This window comes from Microcaecilia unicolor, chromosome 6 (genome assembly GCF_901765095.1).
Source record: "Microcaecilia unicolor chromosome 6, aMicUni1.1, whole genome shotgun sequence".
NCBI classification, from domain to species: domain Eukaryota; kingdom Metazoa; phylum Chordata; class Amphibia; order Gymnophiona; family Siphonopidae; genus Microcaecilia; species Microcaecilia unicolor.
In genome coordinates, this window is record NC_044036.1 from 287,030,548 (window position 1) to 287,050,230 (window position 19,683).

At 48.1% G+C, this 19,683-nt stretch overlaps 1 protein-coding gene across 1 annotated transcript in view; it reads left to right on the forward strand.

The window, feature by feature from the left end:
• Positions 1–19,683, forward strand: part of LOC115473095 (histo-blood group ABO system transferase-like) — a 189,553-nt gene that overhangs the window by 84,527 nt on the left and 85,343 nt on the right. The window contains exon 3 of the mRNA XM_030207747.1: positions 2,363–2,422. Within this exon, the coding sequence (XP_030063607.1) occupies positions 2,363–2,422 (60 nt within the window). The remainder of the gene's footprint in view (positions 1–2,362; positions 2,423–19,683) is intronic.

Sequence of the window (19,683 nt, forward strand, 5' to 3'; positions counted from 1 at the left end):
GCTTCTCAGCTTTCCTTTGTTCAGCATTATTGGCTCAATTGGAGCACAGGTTCTTTCTCGCGGAGCCACATGTTCCCACCCGAGATAGGAAGTGCTTTGATACATCCCATCAGTTCCTGGATTCATCTGCTGTTGATGACAAGGAAGGAAAAATTATGACTAACCTGATAATTTTCTTTCCTTTAGTCACAGCAGATGAATCCAGGATCCCTCTCTGTCTGCCTTTCTTTGATACAGATCTCTTTTTATTCTTGCACACATTTTGAAGATTTTGAAGAATTTTTATATTTGAAGTTTTGAGCAGGAGGTTGAGAAAGTCCCTCCTTCGTTTATGTTCTTGCTCCAGTTCAGGGAGCGGTTGTTCACTGTGAGGAAAGTTTATGTTGTGTTGTGTTTCTTCTGCGTTCTGCTTTGGAAGTTTCGTATACTGAGGATGCAAGGAGCTGGACGTCCAGGGTCACTGCCTTGTTTCAGTGTTCTCTATCTCCACCTGCTGGTAGGCGGATACAACCCATCAGTTCCTAGATTCATCTGCTGTGACTAAAGGAAAGATAATGATCAGGTTAGTCATAATTTTTCCTTCTGATTTCCTCCTCCCCCAGAGATATCCCTCCACAAAGTCGTATCCCCTCCCACACACAAACCCAGCCCTCCTGCTCAAGGCCTGACATCCCCCCCGATCAAGACTCGACATCCCCCAAGTCACAGCCAAAATCTCCTGATCAAGACCTGTCAGCCCCCCCCCCCCCCCCCCCCCCCCCAGATGAAGGTCTGATGCCTCCCACAAACCTAACCCCCCCAACACAAGATCCTGCTCACCAACTTCAAACCCACCTTCCAATGCTGAAATCATGACCCCCCCCCCCCCCCGGACCCATCTCTGGAACCTACCAGAGGCAGTATTGACGGTCAAATGGGCTCTGGGTGACATCAGTCTCCCTATGTTGCTACCCGCCTTGGTGCCAGGTCTCAAATGGCACCAATGAACCCTAGCAGTAGTTTTATGTTTAATAAAACTTGGTATACTGCATATTCCAAAATAGGAGGATCTACGTTGTGTACAATAAAAATGAAAACATAAAATCAGAAATGGAATGCCAGTTTAAATAGGATAGAATGCATACATTCATTCCAGAATGACCATAGTAAATAGTAGTTGCTGTATTCCAATAGTCTCGCAGTACTTATAGAAACTAGAGCTAGGGGTCATTATGCCATTTTGAATCCTGGCCCCAATACGGGCAGTAGCATAGGGGGATCGTGGCTGCCCGGGACCTACTTTACCACTAATGCAGCCCCCAGTGGGTTCTGAGGGGAGGGGAGGAGTCAGAGGAAAGGGTGATTTCAGCATTGGGAAGTGAGATTTGAAGTCAGTGGGCAGGGTCTTGTGTTTAGGGCCCATGCACTAGCTGTCACAGCCAGGCACTCCTCCACCCACCCGCCTGCGTTAAGCAGTTAATGTGGAAGTTTTACTGTAGAGACTCCATTTTAGCTCAGTAGACAGTAGTATGGGCCTGCACTTCTGTTTACCAAGCTGAAAACTAGAGAATGACACGGGGACGGGGGCCCGAAGTAACTGTGGGGATGGGGACGGGGAGAGAGTTCACGGGGACAGGGATAGATTCCATGGGGACGGGGCGGGGATGGGGACAGAGCCCATGGAGACGGGGACCAACTTTGTCCCTGTGTCATTTTCTGCTTTGAAGCCTGTTAATAAACTGGACTGTTATTTATGTTTGAGTGATGCCTACAACTATATTTTGATTTTTTTGGAAAAACAAGCAAGCATGCTGGCCACAACTAGCAAACTTTGCATGGGGGATCCCGTATATCCTGCTAACAGCACATCTTCTAAGAAGACAACTTCTATTCCAGGAAGGACTATGGAAGACAGGAGAGCTAGATTGAATCCTAAGATTGTTGATGACTTCTTATTTATCCACAGATTAAAAAGCCATAACAGTGCTTTATAGGGCATATAGAACGGGTTGTATTTTATACCCCTGGACATTTTAACAATGTGAATTAGGATTCCTTGGTGTAGTAGAAATCACCTATTGTTGGGGTTGGAAGGGTAGAGGGTAGTGTTGGGAAGGTGGGTTATTATAGCTGCTAGTTATTATTGTTTTCTATTTGTAATTTATAATGAACAGTTGCACAGCATATTGTTGCTTTTTATACTTTAATAAAAAGATTTAAATATAAAATCATAAATGTTCGAGGCTTCTGCAGATGAGGACAGATCCCACATGTGTACATGCTTTACATAAAACCCGAGAAAGGATCTGAAGTGCCTTATGAGAAGGGCCATTACAGGAGAGAGGACATGGAGGTAACTGGATCATATTTACATTTGTTGTAGGTATAATTATGATGGTAACAGCTGGACTTCATCACTCCCATTTTCCTGCAAATTGAACTAGTAAGTATGATGGCTGATCTGTTTGCTTAGTGAATTGTTATGAAACAGGAATTTTTAAATCAATTAATCATTTTTTTGTTTGATTTTTTGGTTTGTTTGTTTTTACTAGCTTACTTTCAATCTGTCCCACCTGTCTTGGGTATTTATGAATCTCTAAACAGGTATTTGCTGATACAAAGACCAGAACCTGGGTTTGGAATTCTTACCCACATCTCCCATATTATAAACCCCCAGAAATCTTTTACATGTGCTGAGGCCCTCTAGTGGCTCTTGTCTTGTCTCATAGATTTTCCGCCAGTGCTTACCAGCACTTGGTTTTCAGAGAAGGACTCCATCAGGTCTCCTCTATAGCTGCTTGTACACCTAGCCTCAAGGACCTGGGGCTCCTCCTTCACTCAGGGTGACTGTTCCCCCAGTTATCACCGCTTTTGTGAATCCTTCCCTGCTATACCCTCTGGTAAACGGTCACCCTTCTGGTACTCCGGCAGTGCCCCTTGACACCTTCTTTGGGGAATATAGCCTTGGTTTCTCCGCTTTCACAAATATGCAAATTAGCCACAGTAGATGCAAATACACTTTATTAGCACCTGGCTCCAGTCTTGTGGGGAACACTTCTTTCCAGCTTATTAGTCAATTGGTTTCTTCTCCACTGAGCCCACTTACTGAAGAGACATGGGTCTCAGTGTAAAACAGCCACATCCCTTGGATAGGACTTTCTTTACTCTCTCTAACTCTACAGTCCTATCCTCCACCCCACGGCTGTTAGTCCATTTCAAATAATCCCCAGTGTCATTAATAACGTCCATAGTCAGGCAAGTACCTTCTGGGTTTTTGAGGAAACCTTCTCTCTCAGCTTCCAATTCTCCTCCAGCAGGTCTCTTCCTTCACTTTCTCATTCTGACGTCATCCATTCCAGGTCCCCATCTCCTCTTTCTCTTCTTAGAGGGTGCTCTTTATAGGGTGGCCAATAATCCACACCACCTTTTTTAGGCCCCTCCCCCTGGTTCCAGACAGGTCCAGGCCCATAACTCTCTTCACCTGTCTCTCCCCAACTCTGACCACTCCCCTAGTGGCCCCTTCTGGAAAAACAGGTCCTGTATCCTGAGCACCCCCTAGCTGTCCCTCCAGGTCATTACGGGGACGTACCTCTCTTGGCTCCCTCTAGTGACCAGAGTGGGCATTTTTCATATTTTCTGTTGGAGAGCGCCCTCTGGCGGCCTCGTCAGGGTAGGGCAGTCCTGTGTTTATCACAGTATGAAAGCGCAAATTGCAGCCACTGAGCTATTGAACAAAATCCTCAGTTCTCTTTTCATACATAGTGGAAGCAATTTTTCTTGCTTGTTCATTTTATTATTGTTTTGTTCCCGTCAAGAAGCATCTGGAAGCCTGAAATTCTGTTGTTTTCTTAACTATTGCATCATAACAAAACAGCACAACTCCACTCCAATTGGTGGTGAAGGTATGGGGTAGGAGCAACTGATGCAGCTTCACCAGAGCCCTCACAGTAGAGGGAGCCCTGCTGCGATCAAGGTGTGAGTACGCATCACCACAGGGAAGTGCCCTCAAGAAAATGAATTCCCAGCCCTCACTGCTGGCACATACCTGCTGGTCCTACTCTATCTCAATAACCTCTTCTTCCTTGAGAGGGCCAGAGAGGAACTGTTGGGGGGAAGGAGTCAGGACAAGGGAGTAAGATACCTAGAAACTAGTGAGGGGATGGGGATGGGTCTTGATATACTGCCTTTCTGTGGTTACAATCAAAACGGTTTACATATTATATACAGGTACTTATTTTGTACCTGGGAGCAACCTAGGGGAGGAGACATGGAGGGTTGAAAGGGATATTGGAGAGGATAGTTGGAGAGGTGAAGGGTTGGAACAGGGAGAACTGGTGGTGAGAGAAGGAGGGTAAAATATATTTATGAATGGATGGAGAGGCAGAGAAAAAAAAAGAGAGAGTCAGACATGAAGGAAGAGATAAATAGGAGGCGAGAAAAGAAATGGAAATATTACCATGGAAAAATAATCTGAAGGAGTGGAGGAGTAGCCTGCCGGTTAAATGTAACCCGATGGGTTATATTTATTTTTTTTTTATTTTTACCTGGGCGCCCAGAGATTGTTGGTGGTCAGTGCTGTGACTCCAGAAGCACTTCTGGACTTCCTGCATGGAGCTGCGCTGTCTGCGGCTTGCCCCAATGCTCTGAGTGTTGGATAAAAATCTGTAAATGTATTTAGATGTGTGTATAAACATGTACATAAGTACATAAGTAATGCCATACTGGGAAAAGACCAAGGGTCCATCGAGCCCAGCATCCTGTCCACGACAGCGGCCAATCCAGGCCAAGGGCACCTGGCAAGCTTCCCAAACGTACAAAACATGTTATTCCAGGAATTTGGATTTTTCCAAGTCCGTTTAGAAGCGGTTTATGGACTTGTCCTTTAGGAAACCGTCCAACCCCTTTTTAAAACTCTGCTAAGCTAACCGCCTTCACCACTTTCTCCGGCAACGAATTCCAGAGTTTAATTACACGTTGGGTGAAGAAAAATTTTCTCTGATTTGTTTTAAATTTACTACACTGTAGTTTCATCGCATGCCCCCTAGTCCTAGTATTTTGGAAAGCGTGAACAGACGCTTCACATCCACCTGTTCCACTCCACTCATTATTTTATATACCTCTATCATGTCTCCCCTCAGCCGTCTCTTCTCCAAGCTGTATAGCCCTAGCCTCCTTAGTCTTTCTTCATAGGGAAGTCGTCCCATCCCCGCTATCATTTTAGTCACCCTTCGCTGCACCTTTTCCAATTCTACTATATCTTTCTTGAGATGCGGCGACCAGAATTGAACACAATACTCAAGGTGCGGTCGCACCATGGAGCGATATAACGGCATTATAACATCCTCACACCTGTTTTCCATACCTTTCCTAATAATACCCAACATTCTATTCGCTTTCTTAGCCGCAGCAGCACACTGAGCAGAAGGTTTCAGTGTGTTATCGATGACGACACCCAGATCCCTTTCTTGGTCCGTAACTCCTAACGTGGAACCTTGCATGACGTAGCTATAATTCGGGTTCTTTTTTCCACATGCATCACCTTGCACTTGCTCACATTAAACATCATCTGCCATTTAGCCGCCCAGTCTCCCAGTCTCGTAAGGTCCTCTTGTAATTTTTCACAATCCTGTCGCGATTTAATGACTTGAATAACTTTGTGTCATCAGCAAATTTAATTACCTCGCTAGTTAAAGGTGCACTGTATGTGTGGTTTGATGGCACCAATGATTGTGGGATGTTTTGATCTCATTGTATAGAAATTTTATGGGGTTTTGTCTGAAAGTATAGCTTTTCTATTATTTCCTATGGAAAGTTATTTTCAAAAATGGAGATTGTGAAAAAATGTTAATTAGTGTCCATGAGGCAAACACCCTGTGTTCTGACACCTTATTAGCCAGCAGAGGTCAGCTGGTGATTCAGAGACCCAGTGTCCCTTGGCAGCAGCTTGCCAGGAAGGGGAGGAGGGGCTGAAGACACTGGAGAGGAAAGATGTGTTTGGGAGAGCTCTGAGTGCATGACAGGATTTCTAGGCAGAAAAGTGTGTGAAAGTAAGTTTTTTTCTGTGAGCTTTAAATTCCTGAATACAGGTGAAGAGAGTTGAAAGTGAAAAGTGTTGGATTTGAGCCAGTGGCGTAGCCAGACCTGACATTTTGGGTGGGCCCAGAGCTAACATGGGTGAGCACTATGTATATAGGTTATAAGTAGCCTTTCTTGGGATACATACAGAGCATAGCTAGAATGTTTCCTCTTAACAGCTTTCCATAGGAAAAATGTATTCAAATTCTGATAGCACCTCAATAACAGCAACACAAAATCCCATCACTGTCACATACTTAGTGAAGTAACACTATATCCTGCAAAGATGCTTCTTACTACTACTACTACTACTACTACTACTACTACTAATCATTTCTTAGAGCCTATGCTGCAAACCTTAACACCAATTCTGAACAGGAATACCAGTTAACAGTGCCTTAAAAAAGCAGCAGTGAATATGCACAGCAGCAATACACATCCCATTGGAATAGTCAGACAAATAGATCCTCACACAAACCACGTGCCAGCAGAATCTCTCACCTGCTCGGTCACAGGTAGAACATAGACCACCTTATCAATTACAAAATAAAGGACCAAAATTAAAATTTCCATATCATCATGCTGATCAATCCATAGACTGGTGGGTTGTGTCCATCTACCAGCAGGTGGAGATAGAGAGCAAAGCTTTTGCCTCCCTATATGTGGTCATGTGCTGTCGGAAACTCCTCAGTATGTTCTCTATCTCAGCAGGTGGTGGTCACACACAGCAGCAGCTCTGGCTAGGTCTCCAAGCCTAATTTTTAGGTTTTGTTGAGTACCTGGGGTTGAGGGCTCTACTTGAGCAAGTGCAAACCTGGTGGCGCCAGGTCCCTCCTTTTCTCCCCCCTCCCGCTGGCTCCGTAAAAAAAAAAAAAAAATTTTTGGACATCCTTAAAGGCGTTTATTTCGACGTTTATTTAAACATTCATTGCAGCTACTCACTGGGACACCAGGTCGTTACAGCTCGGAGCGAGAAGCAGGTAATTTTTACCTTTTATAGCGGGCAGGGGGTTCCCCGATCGATCTCCACGTGGCCTATGGCGTCGGAGGGCGAGGGCGCGAAGAATTCGCTCCCTGGACCGCGTGTGCGCTTCTAGCGGGGATGTGGGGGTCTTAAAGTCTGATTCGCCCTTGTTGGGTGTCAGTTCAGAGGCCGGTCAGTGTCCCGGGTCTTCCTCCGGTGCGGCGGTTTTTCCCGCCATAAACGCCCATCCCCCTCTGCTCGCCTCCGCCATCTTGGCCAGCCACTCACCCTCGGACGGCTTCTTCTTGGGCCGCCCTTGAGCTGGGAGAAGTTAATGCCATGGCCGCCCTTGATTTGGGCGACGGCAAGAAAGCGGCTAAAGTTAAGCGCCGTTCTTTCCCGCGCGGCTCCTTCGCGGAATGTCGCGCCGGACGCCATCTTGGATGCACAGCATGTTTCTTCCCCGCTCTTGCGAGCGCCGGTTGAGGGTGCGTCTAGGGCTGTGGCCCAGGCTGCTGAAGTGCACAGTCTGGGGGGTTTCTCCCCCGAGTTTATTTTGCTGCTGCATCAGGCCTTCCTTATGCAAAACGCTGCCCCTTCTCCCTTGTCCGATAAAGAGGTTGAGGCCCCCGGAAGTAAATGCCCTCGGGTGGATTCCCAGGCCTTAGAGGACTCTGTTTCCTCTGATGTAGATGAGGGCAGCGTATGAGTTCTTCCAACGGTCCTTTGGGGATTCCTTGGAGGAGACGGATTCCCGCTCGGATGGAGCGGATGACCCCTCTGAAGCGCGGATCTTTCGCTCAGAGGATTTGCCCAACCTGTTAGTGCAGGCCATGAGCATTTTGAAGATTTCCTCTCCGGAGGACGTCTCTCCCTCAGCCCGTTGGCTCCGCCATTATGCTGGGGACGAAGCGCCCGCCTAGAACCTTCCACGTGCATGATGCCATGCACACCTTAATTTCGGCTCAATGGGATGTCCCGGAAGCGAGCCTCAAAGTGGCTAGGGCTATGTCCCGCCTCTATCCTTTGCCTGAAAGTGAACGGGAGGCCTTTCTTTGGCCTACCGTGGATTCTTTAATCACTGCGGTGACTAAGAAACGGCGTTGCCGGTGGAAGGTGGCACGGCCCTAAAGGACGCCCAAGACAGAAGATTGGAGGCGGCCTTAAGGTCGTCCTTCGAGGCGGCTGCCTTAAGTTTGCAGGCCTCAGTTTGCGGCTCCTATGTGGCCAGGGTGTGCCTGACGATTGTGCAGCGGGCTTCCCCCTCGGATCCTTCCTTGAGGGCTGATTGGCCGGCCCTGGAATCGGGCTTGGCTTATTTGGCAGACTTACTGTATGATGTCTTGAGAGCCTCGGCTAAAGGTATGGCTCAGACAGTCTCTGCGCGGCGGTGGCTTTAGCTGAAACATTGGTCTGCGGACCACGCCTCTAAGTCCCGCCTGGCTAAGTTGCCTTTTAAAGGCAAGCTGCTCTTTGTGGTCGAGCTGGACAAAATTGTGACCGATCTCGGCACGTCTAAGGGCAAGAGGTTACCAGAGGTCAGGGCTCGGGCCAGTGCTCGCCCCGGTATCTCCAGAGGACGGTTTCAGGAAGCCCGTCGGTACTGCCCGGGCAAGTCGGGCTCCTCTGCCCCCTCTTCCTTCAAGAGGAACTTCTCCCCCAAGCAGCATTCCTTTCGCAGAGACCGCCGTCCCGGAGGTGCGCCCTCCGGTCCTCCCCCAGGGTCTCGTACCCAATGACGGGGTCCTGGTCCATGGCCCGGTGCAGATTTGAGGACGCCTGTCCTCGTTTCTGGGCGAGTGGACCAGGGTAACTTCAGACGCTTGGGTGCTGGAAGTCATCAGAGACGGCTACAAGCTAGAGTTCTGCCGACCCTTAAGAGACGGGTTTGTACTCTCTCCCTGCAAGTCTCCGGTCAAAGCTGTGGCAGTGCAGCAGACCTTGGACAATCTGATCCGCCTGGGTGCGGTCGTTCCGGTGCCAGAAAATCAGCTTGGCAAGGGACGTTACTCCATTTACTTTGTGGTACCAAAGAAAGGAGGTTCTGTACGGCCTATCCTCGACCTCAAAGGGGTCAATCGGGCCTTGAAAGTTCGGCACTTTCACATGGAGACTCTCCGCTCTGTTATAGCGGCAGTGAAGGCAGGGGAGTTCCTGGCATCCTTGGACATCAAGGAAGCGTACTTGCATATTCCCATCTGGCCTCCTCATCAATGCTTTCTGCGTTTTGCAGTCCTGGGCCGACACTTCCAGTTCAGAGCCCTCCCGTTCGGTTGGCTACTGCTCCGCGGACCTTCTCCAAAGTAATGGTGGTCATCGCGGCCTTCCTGCGAAAGGAAGGAGTACAAGTCCATCCTTATCTGGACGACTGGTTGATCCGAGCCCCCTCTTATGCAGAGTGCGGCAAAGCTGTGGACCGGGTGATTGCTCTTTTGAGCTCCCTGGGGTGGATCATCAACTGGGAGAAAAGCCAGCTGCGCCCGACTCAGTCCCTGGAGTATCTGGGAGTTCGATTCAACACCCAAGTGGGCAGAGTGTTCCTGCCGGACAATCGGATTGTCAAACTTCAGGCTCAGGTGGACCAGTTCCTAGTAGCCTCTCCTCTTCGGGCTTGGGACTATGTGCAGCTGTTGGGCTCTATGACGGCCACGATGGAAGTAGTGCCCTGGGCCAGGGCTCATATGAGACCACTACAACACTCTCTGCTGCAGCGCTGGACTCCGGTGTCGGAGGATTATGCTGTGCACCTTCCCTTGGACCCAGCAGTGCGCAAGGCGCTGAGCTGGTGGCTGAAGACAGACAAGTTGTCTGCAGGGATGCCTCTTGTGACCCCGGAGTGGATTGTCGTCACGACGGACACCTCTTTGACGGGCTGGGGAGCCCACTGCTTGGGAAGGACAGCGCAGGGGCTCTGGTCTCCTGCAGAGGCAAAGTGGTCTATCAACCTCCTGGAACTCAGAGCCATTCGGTTGGCGCTTTTGGAGTTCCTCCCGGTACTGGCGTTGAAGCCAGTACGGGTCCTGTCAGACAATGCCACGGCTGTGGCCTATGTCAACCGCCAGGGAGGTACCAAGAGCGCCCCTCTAGCCAAGGAAGCCATGAATCTATGCCAGTGGGCGGAAGCGAACCTGGAACAGCTGTCAGCGGCCCACATTGCCGGAGTCATGAATGTCAAGGCGGACTTTCTCAGTCGCCATACCTTGGATCCCGGAGAGTGGCAGTTATCGGCTCAGGCGTTCTTGGACATCACGAAGCGCTGGGGCCAACCGAACCTAGATCTGATGGCGTCATCGGCCAATTGCCAAGTGCCGTGCTTTTTCAGCAGAGGACGGGACCCTCGATCTCTGGGAGTAGATGCTCTTCTCCAACAGTGGCCGACACAAGAGCTTCTCTATGTGTTCCCGCCCTGGCCCATGTTGGGCAGGGTACTAAACCGGGTGGCAAAGCATCCGGGCCGAATAATCCTGGTGGGTCTGGACTGGCCCAGACGTCCCTGGTATGCGGACTTGATAAGGCTATCAGTGGACGACCCTCTGCGGCTGCCAGTGAAGCAGGGCCTGTTGCATCAGGGTCCCGTGGTGATGGAGGATCCCTCCCCTTTTGGTCTTACGGCCTGGCTATTGAGCGGCAGCGTCTGAGGAAGAAGGGCTTCTCAGACAAGGTCATCGCCACTATGCTGAGAGCGAGGAAGCGCTCTACTTCTACTGCTTACGCCAGGGTTTGGCGTACCTTTGCAGCGTGGTGTGAAGCAGGCTCACTTTCTCCCTTCACTGCTCCAATTTCTTCAGTGCTGGCGTTCCTGCAAGAAGGTCTGGAGAAGGGCCTGTCGCTCAGTTCCCTTAAAGTCCAGGGTGGCGGCTTTGGCTTGCTTCAGGGGCCGCCTGAAGGGTGCTTCCCTGGCTTCGCAGCCAGATGTGGTACGTTTTCTCAAGGGAGTTAATCACCTGCGCCCTCCTCTGCACTCAGTGGTGCCTGCGTGGAATCTCAACCTGGTGCTAAGAGCCTTGCAGAAGCCGCCTTTTGAACCCTTGTCGAGGGCATCTCTGAAAGACCTGACATTGAAAGCAGTCTTTTTGGTGGCTATCACTTCAGCCAGAAGAGTTTCCGAGCTCCAGGCACTCTCATGTCGAGAGCCTTTTCTGCAGTTCACGGAGGCAGGAGTGACTATTCGCACAGTGCCTTCCTTCCTGCCCAAGATTGTTTCTCGCTTCCATGTGAATCAGCAGCTCTGTCTCCCTTCCTTTCGTAGGGAGGACTACCCAGAGGAATACTCTGCTCTCAAATATCTGGATGTGAGACGAGTCATCATCAGATACTTGGAAGTGACCAATGATTTCCGGAAATCGGATCATCTGTTTGTCCTGTTTGCAGGTCCTCGTAAGGGTCTGCAGGCTGCTAAGCCTACAGTGGCAAGATGGGTCAAGGAAGCCATTGCAGCGGCTTATGTGACCGCGGGGAAGGTGCCGCCTATTCAGCTGAAGGCTCACTCCACTAGAGCTCAGGCGGCCTCGATGGCAGAGGCCGGGTCCGTCTCCTGGGAAGAGATATGCAAGGCGGCAACTTGGGCATCGGCCCATACCTTTTCCAAGCATTACCGCTTGACTGTGGCTGCTCGGGCGGAGGCCCAGTTTGGAGCTTCAGTGTTGCGGTCAGGGATTTCAATGTCCCGCCCTGGGTGAGTACTGCTTCGGTACATCCCACCAGTCTATGGATTGATCAGCATGATGATATGGAAGGTAAAATTATGTATCATACCTGATAATTTTCTTTCCATTAATCATAGCTGATCAATCCACAGCCCCTCCCAGATATCTGTACTGTTTATATTCTGGTTGCATTTCAGGTTCAAGTTTAGTCTTCAGTTCCTGTTCAGGAGGACTTCGTGTTCAAGTTTTTTCAATTGGATTCTTCAAGAGTTGAGACGAGTTTGTGTTACAGTGAGCTGCTGCATTCCTCTCCCCTCCATTTTACGGGGCTGGATTGAGACATAAATTCTGCCGGCGCTCCCTCCCGCTTCGTGCGGCTGTAGGGCAGCTTTGTACCCCTCCCGCTTCAGCGGTGTTAGGGTCAGTCAGCCCCTCCCGCGGTTGCAGGATAAGCCAGATCCCCCCGCATCGGCGGGTGTGGTGTCCTTCCCCCGCTCAGCAGGGATGAGCTAGACGGATTCCCCTCCCCCACTTGTGTGGGGATGAGCTGGGTTAATTCCCCTCCCCCCGTTTCGGCGGTGGTGAGCTGGGCAGAGTGTCCCTTTGTGGGTGTAATTCTCTAAGTGCTGAGTCCTGCGGATGGAGCTTTGATATCGACATACTGAGGAGTTTCCGGCAGCACATGACCACATATAGGGAGGCAAAAGCTTTGCTCTCTATCTCCACCTGCTGGTAGATGGACACAACCCACCAGTCTATGGATTGATCAGCTATGATTAATGGAAAGAAAATTATCAGGTATGATACATAATTTTACCTTGTCCTGTAGTCCTTCTTTCCCTACCCCCTCCCATCCATCCCAGTGGCCCGATATCAGCCCTCCCCTACCTCCCCATCCATCCACGTAGCCCAGCAGTGGCGCTAGAGCGGCAGACTTCTATTCTGACCCAGATTTAAAAATTAAGTTACTACTTACTACTACTTATCATTTCTATAGCGCTACTAGATGTACGCAGCGCTGTACACTTGAACATGAAGAGACAGTCCCTGCTCAACAGAGCTTACATTCTAATTTGGACAGACAAACAGGACAAATAAGTTCTCCCTCTTCCAATTTTAGCTGTGCCTGTGAGGATAGAGAAGCCTGAAAGACCCCTCCCTCCGAAGGCCGAGGGGACAATGGCACCAGAGACTCTGGGTCCGCTTTCTGTGCTTCTGGACCGGATCCCCTGAAGGCTGTGCTAGGGCAAGTGGAGAGAACACTCCTTCCTTGGACTCCCAAAACTGCCGCACCGAACCCCCTGGCCTGACTGCTTTGAAAGATAGGCCGCCAAAGAGGGGAGCTATGCAGGAGAAAAATTAGAAGGGAACGGGCCTGCAATCGCGGTGTCCGACCGACACGCATTGCAAAATGGCCACCAGACCTTCAGCATCCAACGGAGTCTTCCCGTGCCTCAGCTGCGCGAGAAATCATCGACGGGACACTAGCTTGCCACACAGCTCACCTGACACTGTCTCAACGCTGCTGTACAGCGGGAGCGGTGTTTGACTCGCTCTGCAGCCATGCGTTGTGCCGGCAATTTTTTTTTTAACTCAGTGCTGGAAAAAAAACAAAAATACTCACCCGCGGATGAGCACGCCCGCCGCCGCGCACATCCACATCCGCATAGGATGGATGGGAAGAAGAGAACACGACGCACCAGAGATCATCAGCTGAGCCGGCCCTCCCTGCCCTTAGCCGAGCGGGTGCCCGCGGACGTGGGGTAGCACTTACGCTAGGCTGCTCAGCTCCAGCCTCTGCTGCTGCAGTCTGTCAGAGTGGCATGGTGGAGCGGGCCTGAGCCGAAATCGGGCCTGGAATGATTCAGGAATCAGCTGAGCCAGAGCGCGAGCGGGTGGGTGCCGTCTCTGTCAGTCTGTCTGCTGTACGCTAGGAGGCTGCTGCTGCATTGTGCGTGCGCTTGGGTGGGCGGGCCTGGGACGAAATTGGGTGGGCCTGGGCCCACCCAGGCCCACCCGTAGCTACGCCCCTGATTTGAGCAGAGAAATAAAGTTCTAAAACTGATTTTTCTGTGTGCTGTTTAAGTATATGAAAGGGAATTTCTCTGCAGGTGTTTGAGCTCTGAGTGCAGTTGAAGTGAGCTGGAGGAGAAAAGTGTTGGATTTGAACAGTGAAAAAAAGAACTAAAACTGATTTTTGTTTGTTTGTGTGCTGTTTAAAAGTTTTGCAAGTTAAGACTGGTAGAGAGACCATGATAGTGTAAAACAAATTTGTGCAAGTATCCCAGTTAAGCCACTAGGAAAACTAGTCTCCAAGCTTAAGGTTGGGCTTGCAATATGTGTGTTCACATGCTGGTGCACTAGAGTGGAAGATTGCATGAATTTGGAGAGACAAAGATGCTGAGAGCTGTGTGATTGCAAGATCCAATGAAGAGTGCCCTTCCTTAGTTAGGGAACTCAGTACAAGAACAGAGAAACTATTTAAGGTTATACAGTTATTCTTTATTTTGTTAGTTAGCAAGCCACAGTTATCCCTGAATCCTAGCTAGTGCTGTTCCTGCTGTTAGGAAGGAAGGTTTTTTTGTTGATTTCATTTAAAGGGTGAGGCAGTAGGTTCTTGTACTGAAAGAGAAGATCCTGAGCTCCAGCCTACAAGGGGGAAAAACAAAGAAGCTCCAAGAAGGGCCAAAGATAAGTCTTCACTCCTATGCAAAAGGACACTGAAAGGTCACAGTTTAATCTGACTTACCTGTTGTAGAGACTGAATCTGGGTGTTCACACCTAAAAGACAAAGTAATTCAAAATAATTGATTCTTGAGACACCCAATATAAAGGAAATTTATAGATTGAGAGAGAACAAATAAGATACTTTGGTTAGTACTTGTCTGTTGGTTTCAATGCTGTTCTACTGCTGCACCTGTAAGAAAAAAATTATGCTATTAGCAGTGGCTTTCCTAGGGGGGGCGGACACCCAGGGGCAGAGGGAGCTGCAGCGAACGAGAGAAGTTAGCAAACTCTCGCAGCAGGCGCGCGCCGCGGAACCCCCCAGCGGCGTGCACCCGGGGCGGACTGCCCCCCCTTGGTACGCCACTGGCTATTAGTTTATGTATAAATGTATTTTTATGTTACAAAAGAACCTAATGTGTTAAGACCATCATTTTTTCCATACCCCAAATTGGGTTTAAATAAACAACTAGTAACTTGTACTTACCATCTGTCTGGTTACTGGGTCTTAAAATCCTGTTAGTTTTCTTTCCCTTCCATGGTCAAGGACTTTGGAGACGAGGTTAGTTTAATTGTCTCCGAGCTCAGAGGTGAACTGCAGGCTTGAGGTATTCGGCCACGGGTAATAGTAGAGCTTGCAGGGCCTTCTGGGACGAGGAAGCTACATAAAGCAGTGGGCTGAGAAACAGGTTCAAGCCCCACTGTGGGTCCTTGCAATCTCAGGCAAGTCACTTATTCCAGGGCTGGTGTTAGACATTCAGGGGCCCAGGGCAGAAACTGGGGAGGAAATCTGAAAGCTGGCCTTCAGGCTATGACTCCTTCACCTTAAGTCAGACTTTGGGCCCTCTATGGTATGGGGGCCAAGGGTAATTGCCCTGTTTGCTACCCCCTAACGCCGGTCCTAACTTAATGCTTCACTACCTCAGGTACAAACAGACTGTGAGCACACGAGGGACCTGACTGTACACCACTTCAATAGGTTACAGGTGGTATACAAGAGCCTATAACTAATACAATTACACAGGGCCTGACACCCCCAGTCACAGCCGAAACATCCCAGCCCCCCAGATCAAGACCCCCCCCCCCAAGTCACAGTCTGGGCTTCGGCATTGAATTTTTGGGTTTCCGAAGTCGGCTACACCATAGCCAGTTAAGTATGATATTCTGCACTCAATTGGCTATGGAGCTCCGCTTAAAGATAGGACTGACTTCAATGTGGTGATCTTGGCCGGTTAAATACTGAATATCGGCACTTAACTGGCCAAGTGCCAACTCCACCCCTGGAACACCCTCAAAATAGCCGGCTTTGCTTTAAGCACTAACTGGTCATTTTCAACATCATTAACCAGTTAAGTGCTGCTGAAAATGACTGGTTAGTCCCAAACAAGCAGTTTAACTGGCCAGGAGTCATTTCTGGCTGATTAAATCACTTTGAATATCAACCCCATTGTCTCTCTCTCAAAATTTGCCGATATTCAGTATTTAACCGGCCAAGATCACCACATTAAAGTCAGTCCTATCTTTAAGTGGAGCTCCATAGCCAGTTGAGTGCTGAACACATTTAACTGGCTATGGTGTAGCCAACTTTGGAAACCCAAAAATTCAATGCCGAAGCCCGGACATGGCCCAACACTGAATTTCCAGGCGTGACGCTGGCGGTGGTCAGCAAACCACTGAGTGCCACCAGCTGAATATTGATCCCAAACTCATTGTCTTGGTTCCATAACCCAGGGGTAGACGTCTCTTCCACAATAGCACTGTACAGCGATAGACCGTTTGCAATAGAACTGGAAGCTAGAGTGCTGGATGCCTCACTGTCCTTATTTTACTCAGTGTACCTGAATGTAACTTACTTTGAGCTATTACTGAAAAGGTGTGAGCAAAATCCAAATAAATAAATATTTAAAATGAGAGAGCTACGACTAGCATGATCTTACTTTGAACAGAAAGCGTTCAATCTGTTGGTCCAAATGCTGATCCTGCCACATTTTGACTACTGCACCTGTTTTGGGGCATTAAGTCTCATCACCTCAAGAATCTGCAGATAATACAGAATACTGCAGTATGAATGATTTTCAAACTAAATAGAAGTATTCAATAGAAACAGAATAAATAAAACATGAAAAGAAAATAAGATGATACCTTTTTTATTGAACTAACGTAATACATTTTTTTATAACTTCTAAGGTAGCCCTTCTTCGTCAGGTCAGAAATCAGCAAATGTTGATAAATAACAGTATATATAAGTGAAACATCAAAGCATTTCAGTGACAGTCTAACAGGATGAAGGTGGGGTGGGTTGGATGAGAGACAGGGAGGGCCGGGTGGATGAGGGACAGGGAGATATGCATGGTGATAAGAGGGAGGGCTGGGTGGATGAGGGACAGGGAGATATGCATGGTGATAAGAGGGTGACAAAGCAGCCTCTTATCACCATGCTAATTACTTTAATGAAAAAATAATAAAATTACGCAGCACACTTCCTCAGCACAACACCGACATCGAAAAATTCATCAACGACCTGGACCTAATCCCTGGTGGATACCCAGCTGACCGTATCTGGTCAACATTTACCCTCCTCACCACTGAATCAGTTACACAAATGACTCGTAGGTTCGCCAACACCCACTGCAAACTGGATATATGTCCCAGTCACCTAGTTAAATCCGCCCCCGGCCGGCTTCATAGCAGACCTCACATCCCACCTAAACTTCATGCTACAACAAGGTCTCTTCCCCAAGAAATATGGTAATATCCTACTCACCCCAATACCAAAAGACACTAAGAAAAATACAAACGACCTCACCAATTACCGCCCAGTTGTGTCTATCCCACTAGTAGTCAAATTGATGGAAAGTTTGGTGACCAAACAGCTCACGGAATACTTGGACAAGTTTTCCATACTACACGACTCACAATCAGGATTTCGCCCCCACCATAGCACTGAAACCGTCCTAGTCACTCTCCTGGCGAAATTCAAGCAGGAAATAGCCACAGGTAAAAGCATACTCCTCCTCCAATTCGACATGTCGAGTGCATTCGACATGGTAGACCACAATATACTACTAAGACTCCTCGGCCACTTTGGGATTGATGGAAATGTAATCAAGGTCAGGTATACATATAAAGCAGCACATATGAGTTTATCTTGTTGGGCAGACTGGATGGACCGTACAGGTCTTTTTCTGCTGTCACCTACTATGTTACTATGTATGTTACTTAACTGGATCAAGGGCTTTCTAACCACCAGAACATACCAGTAAAATCAAACTCAAACATATCACCACCGTGGAAAGCAGCCTGCGGAGTACCTCAAGGATCACCATTTATGTGATAATAATGGGTTGACTTCAATTATCCAAATATAGACTGGGTAAATGTAACATCTGTACATGCTAGAGAGGTACAGCTTTATGGAGCAGCTGGTGCAGGAGCCGACGAGAGAAGGAAAAATTCTAGACTTGGTCCTTAGTGGAGCGCATGATCTGGTGAGGGACGTTATGGTACAGGGGCCCGCTTGATAACAGTGATCATAATATGATCATTTTGATATCAACATTGAAGTAACAATACACAGGAAGTCAAATACTTTAACTTTAAAAAAAGGAGACTATGATAAAATGAGAAGAATAGTGAAAAAAAAACTTAGGAGGGCAACTGAGCGGGTAAAAACTGTACAACAGGCATGGACACTGTTCAAAAATACCATCCTGAAGGCCCAGGCCAAACATATTCTGCAAATTAGAAAAGAAAGACGGAAGTCCAAAAGACAGCCAGTGTTGAAAAGTGAGGTGAAGGAAGCTATTAGGACTAAAAGAAACACCTTCAGAAAATGGAAGAAGGAACCGTCTGAAAATAACAAGAAGAAGCATAAGGAGTGTCAAAGCAAATGCAAGGCGCAGATAAAGAAGGCCAAGTGGGATTACGAAAAAAGATAGCATTAGAGGACAAATAAACATAGTAAAAACATTTTCGGTATATTAAAAGCAGGAAGCCGGCAAAAGAATCGGTTGGGCCGCTGGATGACCGAGGGGTAAAAGGGGCAATCAAGGAAGACAAAGACGTAGTGGAGAGATTGAATGAATTCTTTGCTTCGGTCTTCACCGAGGAAGATTTGGGTGGGATACCGGTGTCGGAAATGGTATTTCAAGCGGACGAGTCGGAGAAACTTACTGACTTCACGGTAAACCTGGAGGACGTAATGGGGCAGTTCAGCAAACTGAAGAGTAACAAATCTCCTGGACCGGATGGTATTCATCCTAGAGTACTGATAGAACTGAAAAATGAGCTTGCGGAGCTACTGTTAGTGATATGCAATTTATCCTTAAAATCGAGAGTGGTACCGGAAGATTGGAGGGTGGCCAATGTAATGCAAATTTTCAAAAAAGGTTCCAGGGGAGATCCGGGAAATTATAGACCGGTGAGTCTGACGTCGGTGCCGGGGAAAATGGTAGAGGCTATTATTAAAAACAAAATTAAAGAGCACATCCAAGGACATGGATTACTGAGACCAAGTCAGCACGGCTTTTGTGTGGGGAAATCTTGCCTGACCAATTTACTTCAATTCTTTGAAGGAGTAAACAAACATGTGGACAAAGGGGAGCCGGTTGATATTGTGTATCTGGATTTTCTAAAGGCATTTGACAAGGTACCTCATGAAAGGCTACAGAGGAAATTGGAGGGTCATGGGATAGGAGGAAATGTCCTATTGTGGATTAAAAACTGGCTGAAGGATAGGAAACAGAGATTGGGATTAAATGGGCAGTACTCACAATGGAGAAGGGTAGTTAGTGGGGTTCCTCAGGGGTCTGTGCTAGGACCACTGCTTTTTAATATATTTATAAATGATTTAGAGATGGGAGTAACTAGCGAGGTAATTAAATTTGCTGATGACACAAAGTTATTCAAAGTCGTTAACTCGCGACAGGATTGTGAAAAATTACAGAAGGACCTTACGAGACTGGGAGACTGGGCGGCTAAATGGCAGATGACGTTTAATGTGAGCAAGTGCAAGGTGATGCATGTGGGAAAAAAGAACCCAAATTATAGCTATGGTATGCAAGGTTCCACGTTAGGAGTTATGGACCAAGAAAGGGATCTAGGTGTCGTCGTCGATAATAAACTGAAACCTTTTGCTCAGTGTGCTGCTGCGGCTAGGAAAGCTAATAGAATGTTGGGTATTATTAGGAAAGGTATGGAAAACAGGTATGAGGATGTTATAATGCCGTTGTATCGCTCCATGGTGTGACAGCACCTTGAGTATTGTGTTCAATTCTGGTCGCTGCATCTCAAGAA